The sequence below is a fragment of the Rana temporaria genome, chromosome 5 (assembly GCF_905171775.1).
Source record: "Rana temporaria chromosome 5, aRanTem1.1, whole genome shotgun sequence".
Classification (NCBI taxonomy): Eukaryota; Metazoa; Chordata; class Amphibia; order Anura; family Ranidae; genus Rana; species Rana temporaria.
The window spans coordinates 428,316,333-428,336,124 of NC_053493.1; the positions used below are offsets into that span (position 1 = coordinate 428,316,333).

The 19,792-nt window shown below is 49.4% G+C and overlaps 1 protein-coding gene across 5 annotated transcripts in view; it reads right to left on the bottom strand.

Moving 5' to 3' along the window:
• Positions 1–2,399: 2,399 nt before the first annotated feature.
• SMARCD3 (SWI/SNF related, matrix associated, actin dependent regulator of chromatin, subfamily d, member 3) overlaps positions 2,400–19,792 on the bottom strand; it is a 105,644-nt gene continuing 88,251 nt past the window's right edge. For 4 of the 5 annotated variants that reach the window (XM_040355455.1, XM_040355456.1, XM_040355454.1 and 1 more), the window contains exons 11-13: positions 9,651–9,773; positions 7,457–7,558; positions 2,400–4,268 (exon numbers count right to left, since the gene is read on the bottom strand). In XM_040355455.1, the coding sequence (XP_040211389.1) occupies positions 4,215–4,268; positions 7,457–7,558; positions 9,651–9,773 (279 nt within the window). In that variant the 3' untranslated portion in view covers positions 2,400–4,214. The remainder of the gene's footprint in view (positions 4,269–7,456; positions 7,559–9,650; positions 9,774–19,792) is intronic. The other variant, XR_005749594.1, reaches the window with a different exon arrangement.

Consider the following 19,792-nt stretch of genomic DNA (forward strand, 5'->3'; position numbering starts at 1 on the left):
GCTGTTTGTTTTTGTTGGGTTGTTTTTATTTTGTTCCCTAGTGTTGTTTTGAAGAGTTCCGAGTGGAGCTTCTTCTGAGATCTAGTCCAGTGAGTTGTCACCGGTTTTGTCGTTTATTTTGGGCTGGCATTTTTGGTGATTGTGAATTTGATGGCATGGTGATCGGTCCATGGTTGCGGCTCATTTCCCAGGACGTCAATTTCCAAATCTTGTTTGAAAATGAGATCGAGCGTATGGCCTGAAGCATGAATGGGGCCTTGTATTAGTTGCTGCAGACCTAATCCTTCCAGATGGTCGATGCAGGCCTCGACTACGGGGTCCAGCGAGGAGTTGGCCCAGAGGTTGAAATCCCCAAGCACCAAAAGGTGTTTGATGTTTAGGGTATATGTGGAGATGAATTCAGTCAATGACGTGAGAAGGTGCGTTTTTGGGCCTGGTGGTCTATAGCAAAGTAGCATATGGACCGTATCTTGGGGATTTGTTTGCAGCTGCATAGTGAGGGTTTCCATGAATGGAAGTGAGTTCTGAAGGTTTGGTTTGGTGATCGAGAGGTGAGTCTTGTGGATCACCGCCAGGCCCCCCCTCTTTTGCATTTGAATGCGATAATTTGCTGACACCAATTCTGCTAGAATGGTGTTGCAGTCGGCTGTCAGCCAGCTTTCTGTGATGAAGAGGCAGTCTAGATCGTGTTGAAGGATGAAATCATAGATTTCTTGTCGGTGTTTTACTGCCGATCTTGTGTTGACCAAAGCGCAAATTATGCGCTTGGGCTGGGGTACCTGCACGTAGTTTTTGACGGTTGATCGTCGATTGATTCTCAACAGTCGCTCATTCCTTAGAGCTTTTTTGGTGACCACTGGGAGTATAGAGGCAAATGGTTTTAGTTCCCGGATGGTTTCTGCAGAGTATTTTAGGTAACCCATGGTCGCAGAAAAAAACGCAGGGAAGTAATGTTGATTGGGGGGGTCTTATATGGTGATGGGTGGAAGACTGTCCAAGTGAGCCGTCACTCGTTGAGTCTTCTCTCCCCGATTGGTCCAGAGGAAGGCGAAAAACCCAAGGCGTGCTGTGCCAATCTGCAGCGATCGGGGGAAAAAATTCCTTCCTGACCCCTTAACGGCGATCGGTGCAACCCTGGATCAATTAGCTAGGGGGGTGTGGGAGTCCTGTTTTTTTGTGCTGTGTCTGCAGCAGCCGAGAGCTGGGAGGACCCTGCCTGGCTGCACTATCCCTGGGGAGAGCCGACTCGTTTGAGAGCGTCCTGCTCTTACTATCCCTGGGGTGAGTAAGATGAGAGCGTCTGCTACACCGCTGAATCTATATATCAAGAGTTCCAACTTTATCAGCTTCAAGCTTGTTCTGGATCAGTGATTGAAAAAAAATAATGAAGACTCCTGTCTTACCTCCTGTTTCAAACTCCTGGTTTTTAACTCAGGCACTTTTGATCAAAGAATGCACTTCTGGTCAGAGAGTCCACATGTGAAGCCACCATCAACTGGGAGCCAGCTCCTCTGGGAGTCTGTACAGCCACTTTATACTCACCTGTGAAGACCTGTGAACAAACACACACCTGTGAACAATTAAACCCTCCCCTTAATTAGAACAGAGCGTATGTCTCGTTTATTCTGGGAAATCCATATGGATTGTGTCTGCTGGATTGTCGGATAAGCTGTTGTGGGGCGATGGAATGGGAATATCGTAAACGGTGGTGACCGTTACAGGGATGATAGTGGTGATGATGAAGATGGTGATAATTATGAGGATGGTGGTGATGATAAAGATCTGTCATATGCCGGTTCTGATGTCTCGTATGCCGGTTCTGACGTCTCGTATGCCGGTTCTGACGTCTCGTATGCCGGTTCTGACGTCTCATATGTCGGTTCTGACGTCTCATATGCCGGATCTGACGTCTCGTATGCCGGTTCTGACATTTCATATGCCGGTTCTGATCTTTCATATGCCGGTTCTGACGTCTCGTATGCCGGTTCTGACGTCTCGTATGCCGCTTCTGATGTCTCATATGCCGGTTCTGATTCTTCTCACCATTTGCTCATATTTCTTATATTATGTGAACTCACCTTTCCATTTTTCAATAAATCTTTATGGAACTAAGAAGAAGGAGGTTTTCGGATCGGGTTTGTTTCTGGAGAGATGTAAATTCTCAGAGACCACCAACAAAAATGGCACCCAAGAGCCGTTGTCTGGCCTCTGGAAAGCGGCAGTATAACCCAACGGCCCTGAACAACTCACAGTGAACCTCTTCATGTGTGATCCGGAAGGACACCACAGATCGGTGTGCTCAGGATTTCATCAGACTGACATTTCCTTCGATCAATGATTTATTATTCCATTCATACAGAAATCCCGCCCCCATCTCTCATACAATGGAGTCGGACACGTTGGTAGAAATGAATTTATTTCAATGTCACTTAGTGACTCTACACACATAGCAGCTACACCGGTAACCACAGTCCTATCTACCTGCACAGTTCTAACTAACAGCCCCACTAACCCACCCTGTGCTGACCACTCACCCACATGGCCGGGAAACCCAGAGAGACATGGAATAAGCTCGCCCACTGGGGCAGGGGGGGCTATGAAAGAGCCTTTTTTTGGTCTGGATTGCATCATTTGGGTCTTTGTTGTGGGGAGGGGGTGGTGACTCGGGCGTAGCTTTTTGGGTCTGGATTACATCATTTGGGTCTTTATGCTGGTGGGGGAGGGGTGACTTGGACAGAACTTTTTGGGTTTGGATCAGATCTTTGGGCAATTATAAACACATTGAGCATTGACTCAGGAATGTTGACTACGGGAGCGATCGTCTTCATATATCAGATCGTGTCCCAGGGATTGTCCCTTTCGTGATTGCTTCCTGTAGGCAGACGGGTCTCCATATGGGAATCTCTCTCCCCGGTTATCAGAATCTCGCCCCCGGTTATTGGGATCTCACTCCGGATATCGGAATCTCGCCCCCGGGTTATTGGGATCTCACTCTGGATATCGGAATCTCGCTCCCGGTTATTGGGATCTCACTCCGGATATTGGAATCTCGCCCTCGGTTATTGGGATCTCACTCCGGATATCGGAATCTCGCCCTCGGTTATTGGAACCTCACTCCGGATATTGGAATCTCGCTCCCCGGTTATTGGGATCTCACCCTCCAGTTATCGGGGGATGGGGATTATTTGGGAAATCTTCCGGCCAGATTTCGGGAGTGGAAAGAAATTCTTCTATAAAGCAAATTGTATTTTTTTATACAAAAGTAAAAACGTAAATCACTTCTGATGTAGAAAATAACGTTGTGAGTCCCTTCATTTCTCGGTCAGCGCTGTGGGGGGAGACATGTGACTGCTGTCCCTATATACACAAAAATAATACTGAAGAGGGTATCCTGCCTGGAGGTTGCATCCCCCTGGAGAGGGTAACCTGCCTGGAGGGGAGCACCTGCCTAGCGAGGGTAACTCTCCAGCCTAGAGAGGGTCACCAGCCTAGAGAGGGTCACCTGCCTAGAGAGGGTAACTCTCCTGCCTAGAGAGGGTAGCCCGCCTAGAGGGGGTAACTCTCCTGCCTGGAGGGGGTAACTCTCCTGTCTGGAGGGGGTAACCTGCCTAGAGAGGGTAACTCTCCAGCCTAGAGAGGGTCACCAGCCTAGAGATGGTCACCAGCCTAGAGAGGGCCACCTGCCTAGAGAGGGTAACTCTCCTGCCTAGAGAGGGTAACTCTCCTGCCTGGAGGGGGTAACTCTCCTGCCTGGAGGGGGTAACTCTCCTGTCTGGAGGGGGTTACCTGCCTAGAGAGGGTCACCAGCCTAGAGAGGGTAGCCTGCCTAGAGAGGGTAACTCTCCTGCCTAGAGGGGGTAACTCTCCTGCCTGGAGGGGGTAAGCCGCCTGGAGGACCCTTAACGGAAAGGTCCCTCCCCTGTCCTCTTGCAGCTCCGGCTTAGTCCAGATGCATTGTGGGCTCGGTTCTGAGGTTCCGGACCCTTGTTTACACAATGGTCAGTAATACTTCTAGAACATGGATTGGCACTTCTCAGGCAGCTCAAGCATTGTATCGGTAAGAATGTCTCTTAGGAGTAAAGTGTTGGAGAGAGAGAGGCATGCAGAGAGCCCGGGACGAGGCGGCATTGGGGAGTCGTGGTACTTGTCCTTTGTGGATTGGTCAGGAGTAAGGGCCATAAAGGACCCCAATACTGGGACGAGCGGTTCTGGAATTATGTGTTTCGAACCCCCAGAGATTGCTCCAATTCTTGTCTTCTCTGCTGGATCTGAAAGAGATGACAGAAAGGTGAGTCCTTCCATGGAAACCTACCAAACAGCCTATAGATTCCACGAGGAGAAGTTTGGGGTCCCTAAACTGAACGGTGTTTTAGGGAGGAGAAGTTTCGAGAGCCATCGATGTGTAAGATATACAACAAAACATCATGAGACCTTAGAACCTTTCTATCTATAGCACAGGAAACATATGAAGATGGCCATGCCGAACTTCCTCTATAGGTACACAAGCTACATGGAGACGGCCATGCCCAACTTCTTCTATAGGTACACAAGCTACATGGAGACGGCCATGCTGAACTTCTTCTATAGGTACACAAGCTCCATAGAGACGGCCATGCCCAACTTCTTCTATAGGTACACAAGCTACATGGAGACGGCCATGCTGAACTTCTTCTATAGGTACACAAGCTACATGGAGACGGCCATGCCGAACTTCCTCTATAGGTACACAAGCTACATGGAGACGGCCATGCCGAACTTCCTCTATAGGTGCACAAGCTACATGGAGACGGCCATGCTGAACTTCCTCTATAGGTACACAAGCTCCATGGAGACGGCCATGCCCAAGTTCCTCTATAGGTACACAAGCTACATGGAGACGGCCATGCCGAACTTCCTCTATAGGTACACAAGCTACATGGAGACGGCCATGCTGAACTTCTTCTATAGGTACACAAGCTCCATGGAGACGGCCATGCCCAACTTCCTCTATAGGAACACAAGCTACATGGAGACGGCCATGCCCAACTTCCTCTATAGGTACACAAGCTACATGGAGACGGCCATGCTGAACTTCTTCTATAGGTACACAAGCTACATGGAGACGGCCATGCTGAACTTCCTCTATAGGTACACAAGCTACATGGAGACGGCCATGCCCAACTTCCTCTATAGGTACACAAGCTCCATGGAGACGGCCATGCTGAACTTCTTCTATAGGTACACAAGCTACATAGAGACGGCCATGCTGAACTTCCTCTATAGGTACACAAGCTCCATGGAGACGGCCATGCTGAACTTCCTCTATAGGTACACAAGCTACATGGAGACGGCCATGCCCAACTTCCTCTATAGGTACACAAGCTACATAGAGACGGCCATGCTGAACTTCCTCTATAGGTACACAAGCTCCATGGAGACGGCCATGCTGAACTTCCTCTATAGGTACACAAGCTCCATGGAGACGGCCATGCTGAACTTCCTCTATAGGTACACAAGCTACATAGAGACGGCCATGCTGAACTTCCTCTATAGGTACACAAGCTCCATGGAGACGGCCATGCTGAACTTCCTCTATAGGTACACAAGCTACATGGAGACGGCCATGCTGAACTTCTTCTATAGGTACACAAGCTACATGGAGACGGCCATGCCGAACTTCCTCTATAGGTACACAAGCTCCATAGAGACGGCCATGCCCAACTTCCTCTATAGGTACACAAGCTACATGGAGACGGCCATGCCCAACTTCCTCTATAGGTACACAAGCTACATGGAGACGGCCATGCTGAACTTCTTCTATAGGTACACAAGCTACATGGAGACGGCCATGCTGAACTTCCTCTATAGGTACACAAGCTACATGGAGACGGCCATGCCCAACTTCTTCTATAGGTACACAAGCTACATGGAGACGGCCATGCTGAACTTCCTCTATAGGTACACAAGCTCCATAGAGACGGCCATGCCCAACTTCCTCTATAGGTACACAAGCTCCATGGAGACGGCCATGCCGAACTTCCTCTATAGGCACACAAGCTCCATGGAGACGGCCATGCTGAACTTCCTCTATAGGTACACAAGCTACATGGAGACGGCCATGCCAAACTTCCTCTCTAGGTACACAAGCTCCATAGAGACGGCCATGCCCAACTTCCTCTATAGGTACACAAGCTACATGGAGACGGCCATGCCCAACTTCCTCTATAGGTACACAAGCTACATGGAGACGGCCATGCCCAACTTCCTCTATAGGTACACAAGCTACATGGAGACGGCCATGCCGAACTTCTTCTATAGGTACACAAGCTCCATGGAGACGGCCATGCCGAACTTCCTCTATAGGTACACAAGCTACATGGAGACGGCCATGCTGAACTTCTTCTATAAGTACACAAGCTCCATGGAGACGGCCATGCCCAACTTCCTCTATAGGTACACAAGCTACATGGAGACGGCCATGCTGAACTTCCTCTACAGGTACACAAGCTCCATGGAGACGGCCATGCCCAACTTCCTCTATAGGTACACAAGCTACATGGAGACGGGCGGCCATGCTGAACTTCCTCTATAGGTACACAAGCTACATGGAGACGGCCATGCTGAACTTCCTCTATAGGTACACAAGCTACATGGAGACGGCCATGCCCAACTTCCTCTATAGGTACACAAGCTCCATGGAGACGGCCATGCCCAACTTCCTCTATAGGTACACAAGCTACATGGAGACGGCCATGCCCAACTTCCTCTATAGGTACACAAGCTACATGGAGACGGCCATGCCCAACTTCCTCTATAGGTACACAAGCTCCATGGAGACGGCCATGCCCAACTTCCTCTATAGGTACACAAGCTACATGGAGACGGCCATGCCCAACTTCCTCTATAGGTACACAAGCTACATGGAGACGGCCATGCTGAACTTCCTCTATAGGTACACAAGCTACATGGAGACGGCCATGCTGAACTTCCTCTACAGGTACACAAGCTACATGGAGACGGCCATGCCCAACTTCCTCTATAGGTACACAAGCTACATGGAGACGGCCATGCTGAACTTCCTCTATAGGTACACAAGCTACATGGAGACGGCCATGCTGAACTTCTTCTATAGGTACACAAGCTCCATGGAGACGGCCATGCCCAACTTCCTCTATAGGTACACAAGCTACATGGAGACGGCCATGCTGAACTTCCTCTACAGGTACACAAGCTCCATGGAGACGGCCATGCCGAACTTCCTCTATAGGTACACAAGCTCTAATGGCCATTTTGATTCCTGCTTTTGTAATGCAATGGATATGGATGGTGCTCAGACAGCGGTGAGGGACCAGTATGTGTAGATCCTTTCACGTCCCGTTGGTTTGTCTCTTGGATTAGATTTTCTCATAATGACTTTTTGGATAAGATTTGGATTCTCCTGCTCATAGAGAACCACCATAGGATTAGGATATCTCACCTTGCAGTAGAAGTAGCGGCTGACCGCCTCCTGTGACCAGGGCTCCTGGTAGAAGTCGGCTCTCCGTTCCTGTTCTGGATTCCCCACTACATCAGTCATGATCTAAAAAGAGAATAGAGGAAGTGGGGTCACACATTGCGATAGGCGGGGTCACACATTGCGATAGGGGGGGTCACACATTGCGATAGGCGGGGTCACACATTGCGATAGGCGGGGTCACACATTGCGATAGGCGGGGTCACACATTGCGATAGGCGGGGTCACACATTGGGATAAGCGGGGTCACACATTGCGATAAGCGGGGTCACACATTGCGATAGGCGGGGTCACACATTGCGATAGGCGGGGTCACACATTGCGATAGGCGGGGGTCACACATTGTGATAGGCGGGGTCACACATTGCGATAGGCGGGGTCACACATTGCGATAAGCGGGGTCACACATTGAGATAGGCGGGGTCACACATTGTGATAGGCGGGGGCACACATTGCGATAAGCGGGGTCACACATTGCGATAGGCGGGGTCACACATTGCGATAGGCGGGGTCACACATTGCAATAAGCGGGGTCACACATTGCGATAGGCGGGGTCACACATTGCGATAAGCGTGGTCACACATTGCGATAGGCGGGGTCACACATTGCGATAGGCGGGGTCACACATTGCAATAAGCGGGGTCACACATTGCGATAGGCGGGGTCACACATTGCGATAAGCGTGGTCACACATTGCGATAGGCGGGGGCACACATTGCTATAAGCGGGGTCACACATTGCGATAGGCGGGGTCACACCTTGCGATAAGCGTGGTCACACATTGCGATAGGGGGGGTCACACATTGCAATAAGCGGGGTCACACATTGTGATAGGCGGGGTCACACATTGTGATAAGCGGGGTCACACATTGCGATAGGCGGGGTCACACATTGAGATAAGCGGGGTCACACATTGCGATAAGCGGGGTCACACATTGCAATAAGCGGGGTCACACATTGTGATAGGCGGGGTCACACATTGTGATAAGCGGGGTCACACATTGCGATAGGCGGGGTCACACATTGCGATAGGCGGGGTCACACATTGCGATAAGCGGGGTCACACATTGCGATAAGCGGGGTCACACATTGCGATAAGCGGGGTCACACATTGCGATAGGCGGGGTCACACATTGCGATAGGCGGGGTCACACATTGCGATAGGCGGGGTCACACATTGCGATAGGCGGGGTCACACATTGCGATAAGCGGGGTCACACATTGCGATAAGCGGGGTCACACATTGCGATAGGCGGGGTCACACATTGCGATAAGCGGGGTCACACATTGCGATAGGCGGGGTCACACATTGCGATAGGTGGGGTCACACATTGCGATAGGCGGGGTCACACATTGAGATAGGCGGGGTCACACATCGCGATAGGCGGGGTCACACATTGAGATAGGCGGGGTCACACATTGCGATAGGCGGGGTCACACATTGCGATAAGCGGGGTCACACATTGCGATAAGCGGGGTCACACATTGCGATAGGCGGGGTCACACATCGCGATAGGCGGGGTCACACATTGAGATAGGCGGGGTCACACATTGCGATAAGCGGGGTCACACATTGCGATAAGCGGGGTCACACATTGCGATAGGCGGGGTCACAAATTGCGATAGGCGGGGTCACAAATTGCGATAAGCGGGGTCACACATTGCGATAGGCGGGGTCACACATTGCGATAAGCGGGGTCACACATTGCGATAAGCGGGGTCACACATTGCGATAGGCGGGGTCACACATTGCGATAGGCGGGGTTGCGATAGGCGGGGTCACACATTGCGATAGGCGGGGTCATACATTGCGATAGGCAGGGTCACACATTGCGATAGGCGGGGTCACACATTGCGATAGGCGGAGTCACACATTGCGATAGGCGGGGTCACACATTGCGATAGGCGGGGTCACACATTGCGATAGGCGGGGTCACACATTGCGATAGGCGGGGTCACACATTGCGATAAGCGGGGTCACACATTGCGATAACCGGGGTCACACATTGCGATAGGCAGGGTCACACATTGCGATAGGCGGGGTCACACATTGCGATAGGCGGAGTCACACATTGCGATAGGCGGGGTCACACATTGCGATAGGTAGAGCAGTCATAGTGGAGATCAGGTCAGGTAGACAACACTTTGTTCTCTTACTTTGAGGTCTCGGCTCTGGGACAGAAGCCAATCTTGGATATATCCTTTTGGATCTCTAGAAAAGCTTAACATGAAATCTCGCTGAATTTTCAGTTGGTTGATGGATTCAATGGTCTCATGGATCTAGAGATGAAGAATCAGATAGAAATCAGACTAGAAGATCACAATGAGAACAATGATATTTCAGCTAGTGGAAACGGATATCATCCCAGAGGACACAGCAGGGTGGTAGGGTTTGGGAATGTTGGGGTTAGGAGGGTTTGGGAGGGGTTGGGATTGGTACAGTTTGGAAGTGTTGGGGTTGGGAAGGATTTGGGAAGTGTTGTGACGGTTTGGAAGTGCTGGAGTTGGGAAGTGTTGGGAGAAGTTGGGACAGTTTAGGATTTTTGGAGGATAGGATGGTTTGGAAGTGCTGGAGTTGGGAAGTGTTGGGAGGAGTTGGGACAGTTTAGGATTTTTGGAGGATAAGATGGTTTGGAAGTGTTAGGCCCCGTACACACGACAGAGGAACTCGACGTGCTTGGCACGTCGAGTTCCTCGTCGAGTTTTGGGATGAAGCCGCCGAGGAGCTCGGCGGGCCGGCTTCTCCCATAGAAGAACGAGGACAACAAGAAAATAGAGAACATGTTCTCTATTTTCTCGTCGAGTTCCTCGGCGGCTCCATCGAGCCAAAACTGTACAGACGACAGAGATTCTCGGCAGAATCCGGGTTTTGACCGAGTTTCTCGGCGAATTCTGCCGAGAATCTCTGTCGTGTGTACGAGGCCTTGGAGTTGGGAAGGGTTGGAAAGTGTTGGTTTGAGAGGGATTGGGGGAATTGGGATATATTGGGGTTGGGATAGTTTGGAAGTGTTGGAGTTGGGAAAGGTTGGGAAGTGTTGGTAGGAGATGGGATGTATGGGTTTGGGACAGTTTGGAATCTTTGGGAGTATGGGATGGTTTGAAAGTGTTGGGATTGGGAAGTGTTGGTTTGAGAGGGGTTTGGGATAGTTTGGAAGTGTTGGAATTGGGAGGGTTTGGGAAGTGTCGGGTTTAAATGTGTCAGTTAGGAGATTTTGGGAAGTGTTTGGGTTGAATAATGTTGGGGTTGGGAGGGAGTGTTGGGAGAAGTTAGGTGTAGTTTGAAAGTGTTGGGGTTGGGAAATATTGGAGTTTGGAAGTTTTGGAGTTGAGAGGGGTTGGGAAGTGTCGGGTTTGAATGTGTCAGTTAGGAGATTTCGGGAAGTGTTTGGGTTGGGTAATGTTGGGGTTGGGAGAAGTTAGGCATAGTTTGAAAGCGTTGGGGTTGGGAGGAGTTGGGATCATTTGAAAGTGTTGGGGTTGGGAAAGTTTGGGAAGTGTTGGGATATATTGGCGTTGGGATAGTTTGGAAGTTTTGGAGTTGAGAGGGGTTGGGAAGTGTCGGGTTGGAGATGTTGGGAAGTGTTTGGGTTGGGTAATGTTGGCGTTGGGAGGGAGTGTTGGGAGAAGCTAGGCGTAGTTTGAAAGCGTTGGGGTTGGGAAAGGTTGGGATTGGGATCGTTTGGAAGTGTTGGGAGGGTTTGGGATGTGTTGGGTTTGAATGTGTCAGTTAGGAGATTTTGGGAAGTGTTTGGGTTGGGTAATGTTGGGGTTGGGAGAGAATGTTGGGAGAAGTTAGGCATAGTTTGAAAGCGTTGGGGTTGGGAGGAGTTGGGATCATTTGAAAGTGTTGGGAAAGGTTGGGATAGTTTGGAAGTTTTGGAGTTGAGAGGGGTTGGGAAGTGTTGGGTTTGAATGTGTCAGTTAGGAGATTTCGGGAAGTGTTTGGGTTGGAAAATGTTGGGGTTGGGAGGGAGTGTTGGGAGAAGTTAGGCATAGTTTGAAAGCGTTGGGGTTGGGAGGAGTTGAAAGTGTTGGGGTTGGGAAAGGTTGGGAAGTGTTGGGATATATTGGCGTTGGGATAGTTTGGAAGTTTTGTAGTTGAGAGGGGTTGGGAAGTGTCGGGTTGGAGATGTTGGGAAGTGTTGGAGTTGGGAAATGTTGGGAAGTGTTGGTAGGAGTTGGCATGTATGGGTTTGGGACAGTTTGGAATCTTTGGAGGATGGGATGGTTTGGAAGTGTTGGAGTTGGGAGGGTTTGAATGTGTCAGTTAGGAGATTTCGGGAAGTGTTTGGGTTGGGTAATGTTGGGGTTGGGAGGGAGTGTTGGGAGAAGTTATATGTAGTTTGAACGCGTTGGGGTTGGGAAAGGTTGGGATTGGGAGGAGTTGGGATAGTTTGGAAGTTTTGGAGTTGAGAGGGGTTGGGAAGTGTCGGGATGGAGATGTTGGGAAGTGTTGGAGTTGGGAAATGTTGGGGTTGGGAAATGTTAGGGTTAAGGTTTTGGAAGGGTTGAACCTTCTGCCAGAATCCTATTGGTTATTCCTCTATGGGTCTCCAAACTTTCTCTTTCGTTCATAGACGGACACAGCCTTCATTGACCTTAGGGTTATGTTCCTCCTACCAGGAGATTTAGGCAGAATTCTTACAGCACTTAAGGTGTTAAAACTTTCCTTCATGCCGCTCCTCCCAGGGGGCGTGGCTCCCCCAGGCATAACCCACACCCTGCTCCAGCAGCTTCAGTTTGTTTCTGCCTAACCGTCAGGAGAGTCAGGCTCTCTCTGGAGTCCTGGACTCTGGAGTTTTTTCTTGCAAATTTTTTTGCATTTTGCGAGTTTTTTCCTCGCTTTTTTATTTTATTTTTGAATCCTGCGATTCTTCTATCAACAGCCGACTGGGTGACAGGCTGGGTCCTCGACCCTTGTAGTCCCCCCAGGTTCGGCCTTCGAGCGTGTGCCGGCCCTCAGCTCAGCTTTGGAACGTCCACGACAGGCCCCATTGCTCCAGGGGCGGCCGGGGAACTTCGGTTCTAGGGCACACATATGACCGGTCTCTATGGCTTTGTCACAGTGTGTCTGGCTGACAACCATGCCGTTCGCGGACGTTGGTTCTGTCTGGGATACCTCCAGCCGGGTAGTCGCAGGACAGGTAAGTAGTGGCCCCTTACTCAGGTAAGTGGTCTGGCTGGAATGTTTTCCCTTGGGAGGTCGACTGAGGGTTTTCCCCTGCTTTCCTCTCTCCCTTATTCCTCTCCCTCCTTCCCCCTTTGGGTGACGGCTGTGCAGGGGGTTTTTTTCCCTGGGGCTCATATTTTTTTCACTCGGGTATGGCTGGGGCTGTTCTGTGTCACTGCAGGGGACTGTGGTGGACATTTTGGGCATTTTTGTGTGTGCTGTGTGCTGTTTTGGTGTACTGTCATTTTTGGGTATACTGTCTTTTTAAAACTGCGCAACGGCGGCCATTTTGCCGGAGCCGCGCTTGTATTATTCGGCGGCCATTTTCTTGTGGCCTGCGCCGTTTTCAGCACTAGTTCGGCCTCTAGTGGCCGTTTCGGCGGGGAAAAAAGACCGCGAATCATCTGAGGGGACAGACGCAGCGCTGCAGCTTCTCCTCAGCACACACTTGTCCTTCACAGACCGCGCTGTACCAGGGGGGTGGTGAGTCTCAGGGGGCCCCAGACTGTGCTCTAGCGGCCGGGAGGTGACCTGTGGGGGACTTTTTTCCTGCCATTGGCAGTGGGGGTGACACGGCAGCTGCAATATGGAGCCTGAATCAGGCCCCTCATTCCTCACAATGCCGGAATTAACCCTTAGCGCCCCTTCCCCTGCCACATCTGTTGAATCGGTGTCGGCTGTCCTGGAATCTTTTCTCACCAGGTTTGAAGCTGCCAGTGCTCGGTTGGGGGGTAAAAAGCGCCCCCCCCCCGGAGGCTGTTTCTGGGGATATCTCTGACGCAGAATCTGATGCTTCTGGTTCTGTCATGTCAGAGGATGCGGGCTTAACCCACATGGACAGCGAGGATGACTCTGCTGCGGAGTCTGCTGACAAGGAATTTGTTGGAGCTCTTATTACTGCGGTACGTGAGACTCTTCATTTAGAGGATGTGGCGGAGACACCAGCGGTGTCAGTCCCTTTTGGATTCCGCAAACCACCGCGTACCGCTAAGGTATTCCCTTGTGTTTCTTATTTGGACAATTTGTTGTATAAGGAATGGGATACACCGCAAAAGGCTTTTACTGTTCCAAAAAGCTTTGCTACCCGTTACCCCCTGGAGGAGGACTTTTTAAAAAAGTGGGTCACTCCTCCGTCGGTGGACCCTCCTGTGTCCAGACTGAGTAAGGCTACTACGTTGCCTGTGGAGGGGGCTCCTGCTTTCAAGGACCCCGCTGATAGGAGAGTGGAGGCCGTGGCCCGCTCCCTGTTCTCGGTGGTGGGTTCGGCGGTAAGGCCGGCTCTGGCCGGCGCCCTGGTTGCTCAGACGCTAACTGAAAGGGCGAAGCTCCTGCTGCAGGATCTGGAGGTCCAGGGTGCTTCCGAGTCCTCTAGGGACCTGGCTGAGCAGTTGATTCAGGGTCAGAAGTTTCTCTGTGAGGCGGCTATGGATTCGATTCCTTTGCTTTCCAGGGCTTCTGTCTACGCAGTGGTTCTGCGCCGCCTTATATGGCTGAAGTGCTGGTCGGCTGACCAGTCCTCGAAAAAGGCCTTGGTGGATTTGCCCTTTAAGGGCGGACGGCTCTTTGGGGCATCCCTGGATGACATCATTAAGGATGCCACTGGAGGTAAGAGCACCTTGCTCCCTCAGTCGGGGAAGGGTAAGGAACCTCGCCGCAAGCAAGGTCCTACTTTTACTACCCCTAAGCGGTTTTTTCGTGCGCCCAGCGCGGCTGGAAAAGGTCCGCAAGGGGCAAAAGCCCCTGCTGCCGGGCGTAAGCGCCCCTGGTTTACCAAACCAAACAAGCCTGCGGACAAGCCTGCTTCCGCATGAAGGTCTGCCCCCGCCCGGGTCTCGGGTGGGGGGACGGCTTCACGACTTCGCGGATCGGTGGAACTCTCTTCTGACCGACCGTTGGGTTTGCGAGGTGGTCGCCTCGGGGTACAAGATAGAGTTCCTCTCTTGTCCCCCAAACAGATTTTTTCCATCCAACCTCCAGCTTCCTCCGGATCGTCGGCTAGCCCTGTCTGGGGCTGTCCAGGATCTTCTGGACAGAGGGGTGGTTGTGCCGGTTCCCTCGCTGGAACGGTTTCGGGGGTTCTACTCCAATCTGTTTGTGGTTCCCAAGAAGGGAGGGGTTCGCCCTGTCCTGGACCTAAAGGCCCTCAACTGCTTTGTCAAGGTGCAGCGATTCAGGATGGAGTCGGTCCGTTCTATCATAGCGGCCCTCCACCAGGGGGACTTCATGGCGTCCTTGGACATCATGAACGCATACCTGCATGCCCCCGTTTGCACAAGTCACCAAAGGTATCTGCGTTTTGCGATCGGGGAGGACCACTATCAATTCGTGGCCCTCCCGTTCGGGCTGGCGTCGGCACCACGGGTGTTCACCAAGGTGCTCGCCCCGATCCTGGCCTTGCTAAGGCAGCGAGGGATCGCTATCGTGGGATACCTGGACGACCTTCTCCTGAGAGCTTCTTTTTTTTCTCAATTCTTTGTTTATTTCAAGAATTACGCATTACAGCATATAACATTTCAATATTATCAGAAAATTGGGAGTGAGATGGATATATACCTCCTAATCCTCCTCCCACTTTTATCCTGTAATCATAATACTTTCCGTTTTCCTCACTTTCTTTCTATCTTTTGTTACCCGTTATCCCCCCTCCCCTTACCACCCACCTAAAAAAAAAAAAAAAAAAAAAAAAACAAGAACACCAAAATTTTCTGCTGGCCATTCGCATCCTCCCGTCCCCCTACCCCTCCCTGTATCTCACATAAGGAGCCCATATCGCCTGGTATCTCTCATCTTGGTCTTTCAATGCCAATGTTAGATTTTCCATTAATTGTATCTCTGCTACTTTTGCAAGCCATTGTGCTTTCGATGGAGGAGTCTCCTGTTTCCACAGGGCGGGGATACACGCTCTAGCTGCTATAATAAGATGTCTTATCAGCGAGTTTTTATATTTTTCCGATGACAGTGGGATGTCTAGTAATAGAACTGTCGATGGTTTATCCGTTAAGTTAATTCCCGTGATTATATTAATTGTTTCTATTATCGTTTTCCAAAATTCTTTTATTTTCCTGCATTCCCACCAGATATGTACTAGTGTCCCTTCCGCTTCGAGACATCTCCAGCAGATATCTGAAGTCTCTGGATATATTCGGTGTAATACTGCTGGCGTTCTGTACCATCTTGTTAGTATTTTGTATCCCCCTTCCTCATACTTACTAGCCACTGACGCCTTATGGGTAAATCGAAATATCCTGTCTTTTTGTTCTTGGGAAAATGTTAGTCCAAGATCTCTCTCCCAAGCTCGTATGAACGTAAATTCTTGTGGTCTGTCTAGTTTAATTAACGTTGCATAAAAATAAGACAGAGAGTGTCTTACCATGTTCCCATCCAGACAAATCCGTTCGAATTTAGACGGGGGTCTTACTTCTGAGAAGGTGTCTGCCTTTATTCGAAGGAATGCTTCTAATTGAAGCTGCCTTAGAAAGTCTAGTTCTGGTATACCTTCTCTTTCAATCTCTCTCCTTGTCATCAGTCGATTATCTTTTGAGAAATGTATAATTCTACTTATCCCCCTCTGTCGCAAGGCCTTAAACCTTGGGTCTATCAATCCTACTTGAAAAGCCATCGTCCCTAAAACCGGTGTCATTGGGCTAGGGTATTTTGATATCATCGTTCTTTCAAAAATCTTTTTAGTAATCTGTCTGGTAGCTCCTATCATTGGATGTTTCTTTATCTCTGTTGTTATTTTCGCTGTCTGGGATCCATGCCATTCCTTCTAGTGGGACCTCTACTGTCGCTTGTTCCATTCTTATCGAGGGTTTTTTATTCTGTCCGCACCACTCCACTACTTTAGTTAGGTGTGCTGCTTCCTGGTATTTTATTAAATCTGGGAATCCAATCCCTCCTTCTCCCTTAGGTAGTGCCAAAATAGTTCTACTTACCCTAGCTGGTTTCCCTGCCCAGATGAATTTCAGAAATCTTGATCTTAGATCTCTTAAGAAACTTTGTGGAATCTTAATTGGCAAGGCCTGTATTAGATATAACATTTTTGGAAGCACGTTCATCTTTAATATGTTTGTCCGCCCGAACCATGTGAATATTCCTTTGTCCCATCTATCTAGGTCTGATTTTATTCGCCTGGCCAATGATACATGATTAACTTCGAATAGTCTATTCAGGTTTCCTGTTATCTTTGTTCCCAGATAGGTTACATGGGAGTCTGTCCACCCAAAGTCAAAATGAGTTTTAATCTGCTCCAATATTTCCACTTTTACTTCTATTCCTAGTGCCTCTGTTTTCCCATAGTTAACTTTGAAGTTGGACAGACTTCCATATTCTCCTATTTCTGCCATTAGGGGAGGTAGAGAAATGACTGGGGATGTTATAAAAAAAATTAAATCGTCCGCGTATGCCGCCACTTTCTGTACCTCTTCCTTTGTTGCTACTCCCCTAATATTTACATTAGCACGTATTTTCCTTAGGAAAGGCTCCATTGTCAAAACAAAAATTATGGGTGATAGTGGGCATCCCTGTCTTGTCCCATTTCGAATATCGAATGGTTCGGATGTTTTACCTTCTATTTTAACTTTCGCACTTGGATGTGAATATAAATTCGTAAACCAGCTCATCCTCCCTTCTCCTAATCCAATGTGTTGCAGCGTTGCTTTTAGAAACAGCCATTCAACGCGGTCGAACGCTTTTTCTGCATCACTGGCTACTAATATCATTGGCTTTTTTTCTTTTTGAGCTAGATATATTGCGTTTACCACTCGCTGTGTATTCTCTCTTCCCTCCCTACCTGGTATAAATCCCACTTGGTCAGGATGTATCAGGTCTGATATACATTCTATTATCCTTTGGGCTAAAATTTTTGTAAATACCTTTAGGTCCACGTTCAGCAATGATATGGGACGATAGCTGGCACATTGAGAGGGATCCTTCCCTTCTTTGGGAATAACTACTATATGTGCCAGCAATGTTTCATTTGGTATTTTTTTTCCTTCCCGCAGGGAGTTGAAAGCTGTTATAAATCTATGTGCTAGTTTCTCCGAGAACATCCTATAATATGTTAGACTAAACCCGTCAGGGCCTGGTGCTTTGCCCAATTTTAGTGTTTTTAGGGCATCCGAAAATTCCTTTATCGTAATTGGTTCGTCTATTTTCTTTGCTTTTTCTTCCGATATTTTTGGCATCAGAGTGTCTTTAATATATTCCCTGGCTTTTTCTAATTTCTCATGTTCCTTCTCTGCGGTCATTTTATCCTCTAACTGGTATAGTTTCTCATAATATTCTTTAAAACAATTTACGATTTCTTGCGGAGTATTAACCATTTCGTCATTAGAGGCCTTAATTTGTGTTATATGATTACCTGTATGCACTCCTTTCAGAGCATTTGCTAATGTTCTACCTGGTTTATTCCCAAACTCGTAAAATGTTCTTCTCCCCCTTGTTAGTTTGGCTTTAGCCTTATCTATCAGCAGCAGGTTCAATTTTTCTCGAGTCGCATCCAGTTCCTGTTCTATTGCTTCGGCCTGGGATTTTTTATGTACAGTTTCAAGCTCCCCCACTCGTTTAAACAGTATGTCTATCTGTTCGTTTAGCATCTTTTTCCTATGTGCTCCCATTGCAATAAGATTACCTCTCATTACGCATTTATGCGTTTCCCACAGACAGAAAGGGGTTGTTTCCTCTGTATCATTTGTTTCAAAAAAAAAATCTAATTTTTCCTTTATTTTCTCTTCGTACATCCTGTCTTTCAGTAGTGTATCGTTTATTTTCCACTGCCACTCCTTCTTATCATCGGCTCCCCATTTTATTGTACAATCTGTTGGAGCATGATCTGAGAGTGAAAAAGTTCCAATATTAGCATCCACTAAAGATGTCACTAGATTTTTTGGTATAAAGACATAGTCGATTCTTGTATATGAACCGTGTCTAGCTGCGTAGAACGTGTAATCCCTCTCCTGTATATGAGTCATCCTCCAACTATCGATCAGTTGTAATTCTTGTAGGAGTTTTTTAGCCTTCCTTAGTTTAATATATGACAGATGAGAGACACCTTTCGAAGTGTCCTTTATAGGATCCAGGGCTAGATTAAGGTCTCCCCCAATCACCAGTATGCCCTCCCTGTGTTGGTGGACCAATTGTAGACATGATTCCAAGTAATTTATCTGATCGATGTTCGGTAGATAAATATTCACCAACGTGGTCTTCTGTTGGTTTAATATACCTTTCACTATTAGCAGGCGTCCCACTTCATCTTTAATCACTTCTTCAAGCTCAGAGTTAGAGGAGGACGTGTCCATCACGTGTCGGACTCTGCAGGAGTTCGGCTGGCTTCTGAATCTCAAAAAATCAGTGTTGGTTCCGTCCCAGAGGCTGGAACACCTGGGGCTGGTTTTGGATTCGGGGGAGGCAAAAGTGTTCCTCCCATCGGAAAAACTACGGACCCTGCAATCTGCAGTGAGACAGTTGTCGACCCAGAAGTGGTCATCTCTTCGTTTCTGCATGCGGGTTCTGGGTCTGATGGTGGCCTCCTTCGAGGCGGTTCCGTATGCCCAATTCCACACCAGGGTACTACAGAAGGAGATTCTGTCACGATGGGACAGGGTCCCATCTTCTCTGGATCGCCAGATTCGGTTGAGCCATCTGGCCAAGTCTTCCCTGGCATGGTGGCTGACGTCTCCGGTGCTTCGGTCCGGGAAGTCTTTTCTTCCGTGCCGCTGGACAGTGGTCACGACGGATGCCAGCCTCTTCGGCTGGGGGGGCGTCTGGGGCACCCAGTCAGCCCTGGGGCGCTGGACTCAGGAGGAGTCCCGCCTGCCGATCAATATCCTGGAGCTCCGAGCGATCAAGCTGTGCCTTGTCAGGTGGTCCCTGGAGCTGCAGGGCCGTCCTGTCAGGATCCAGTCCGACAACGCCACGGCCGTGGCATACGTCAATCATCAGGGCGGCACAAGGAGCTCGGCCGCGGCGACGGAGGTCGCTCACATACTTCGGTGGGCCGAAAGGTCCGTTCCGGCCCTGTCAGCGGTATACATTCCGGGAGTTCTGAATTGGCAAGCCGACTTCCTAAGTCGCACGACTCTGGATCAAGGGGAGTGGTCTCTCCACCCGGAGGTTTTTCAGATCCTGT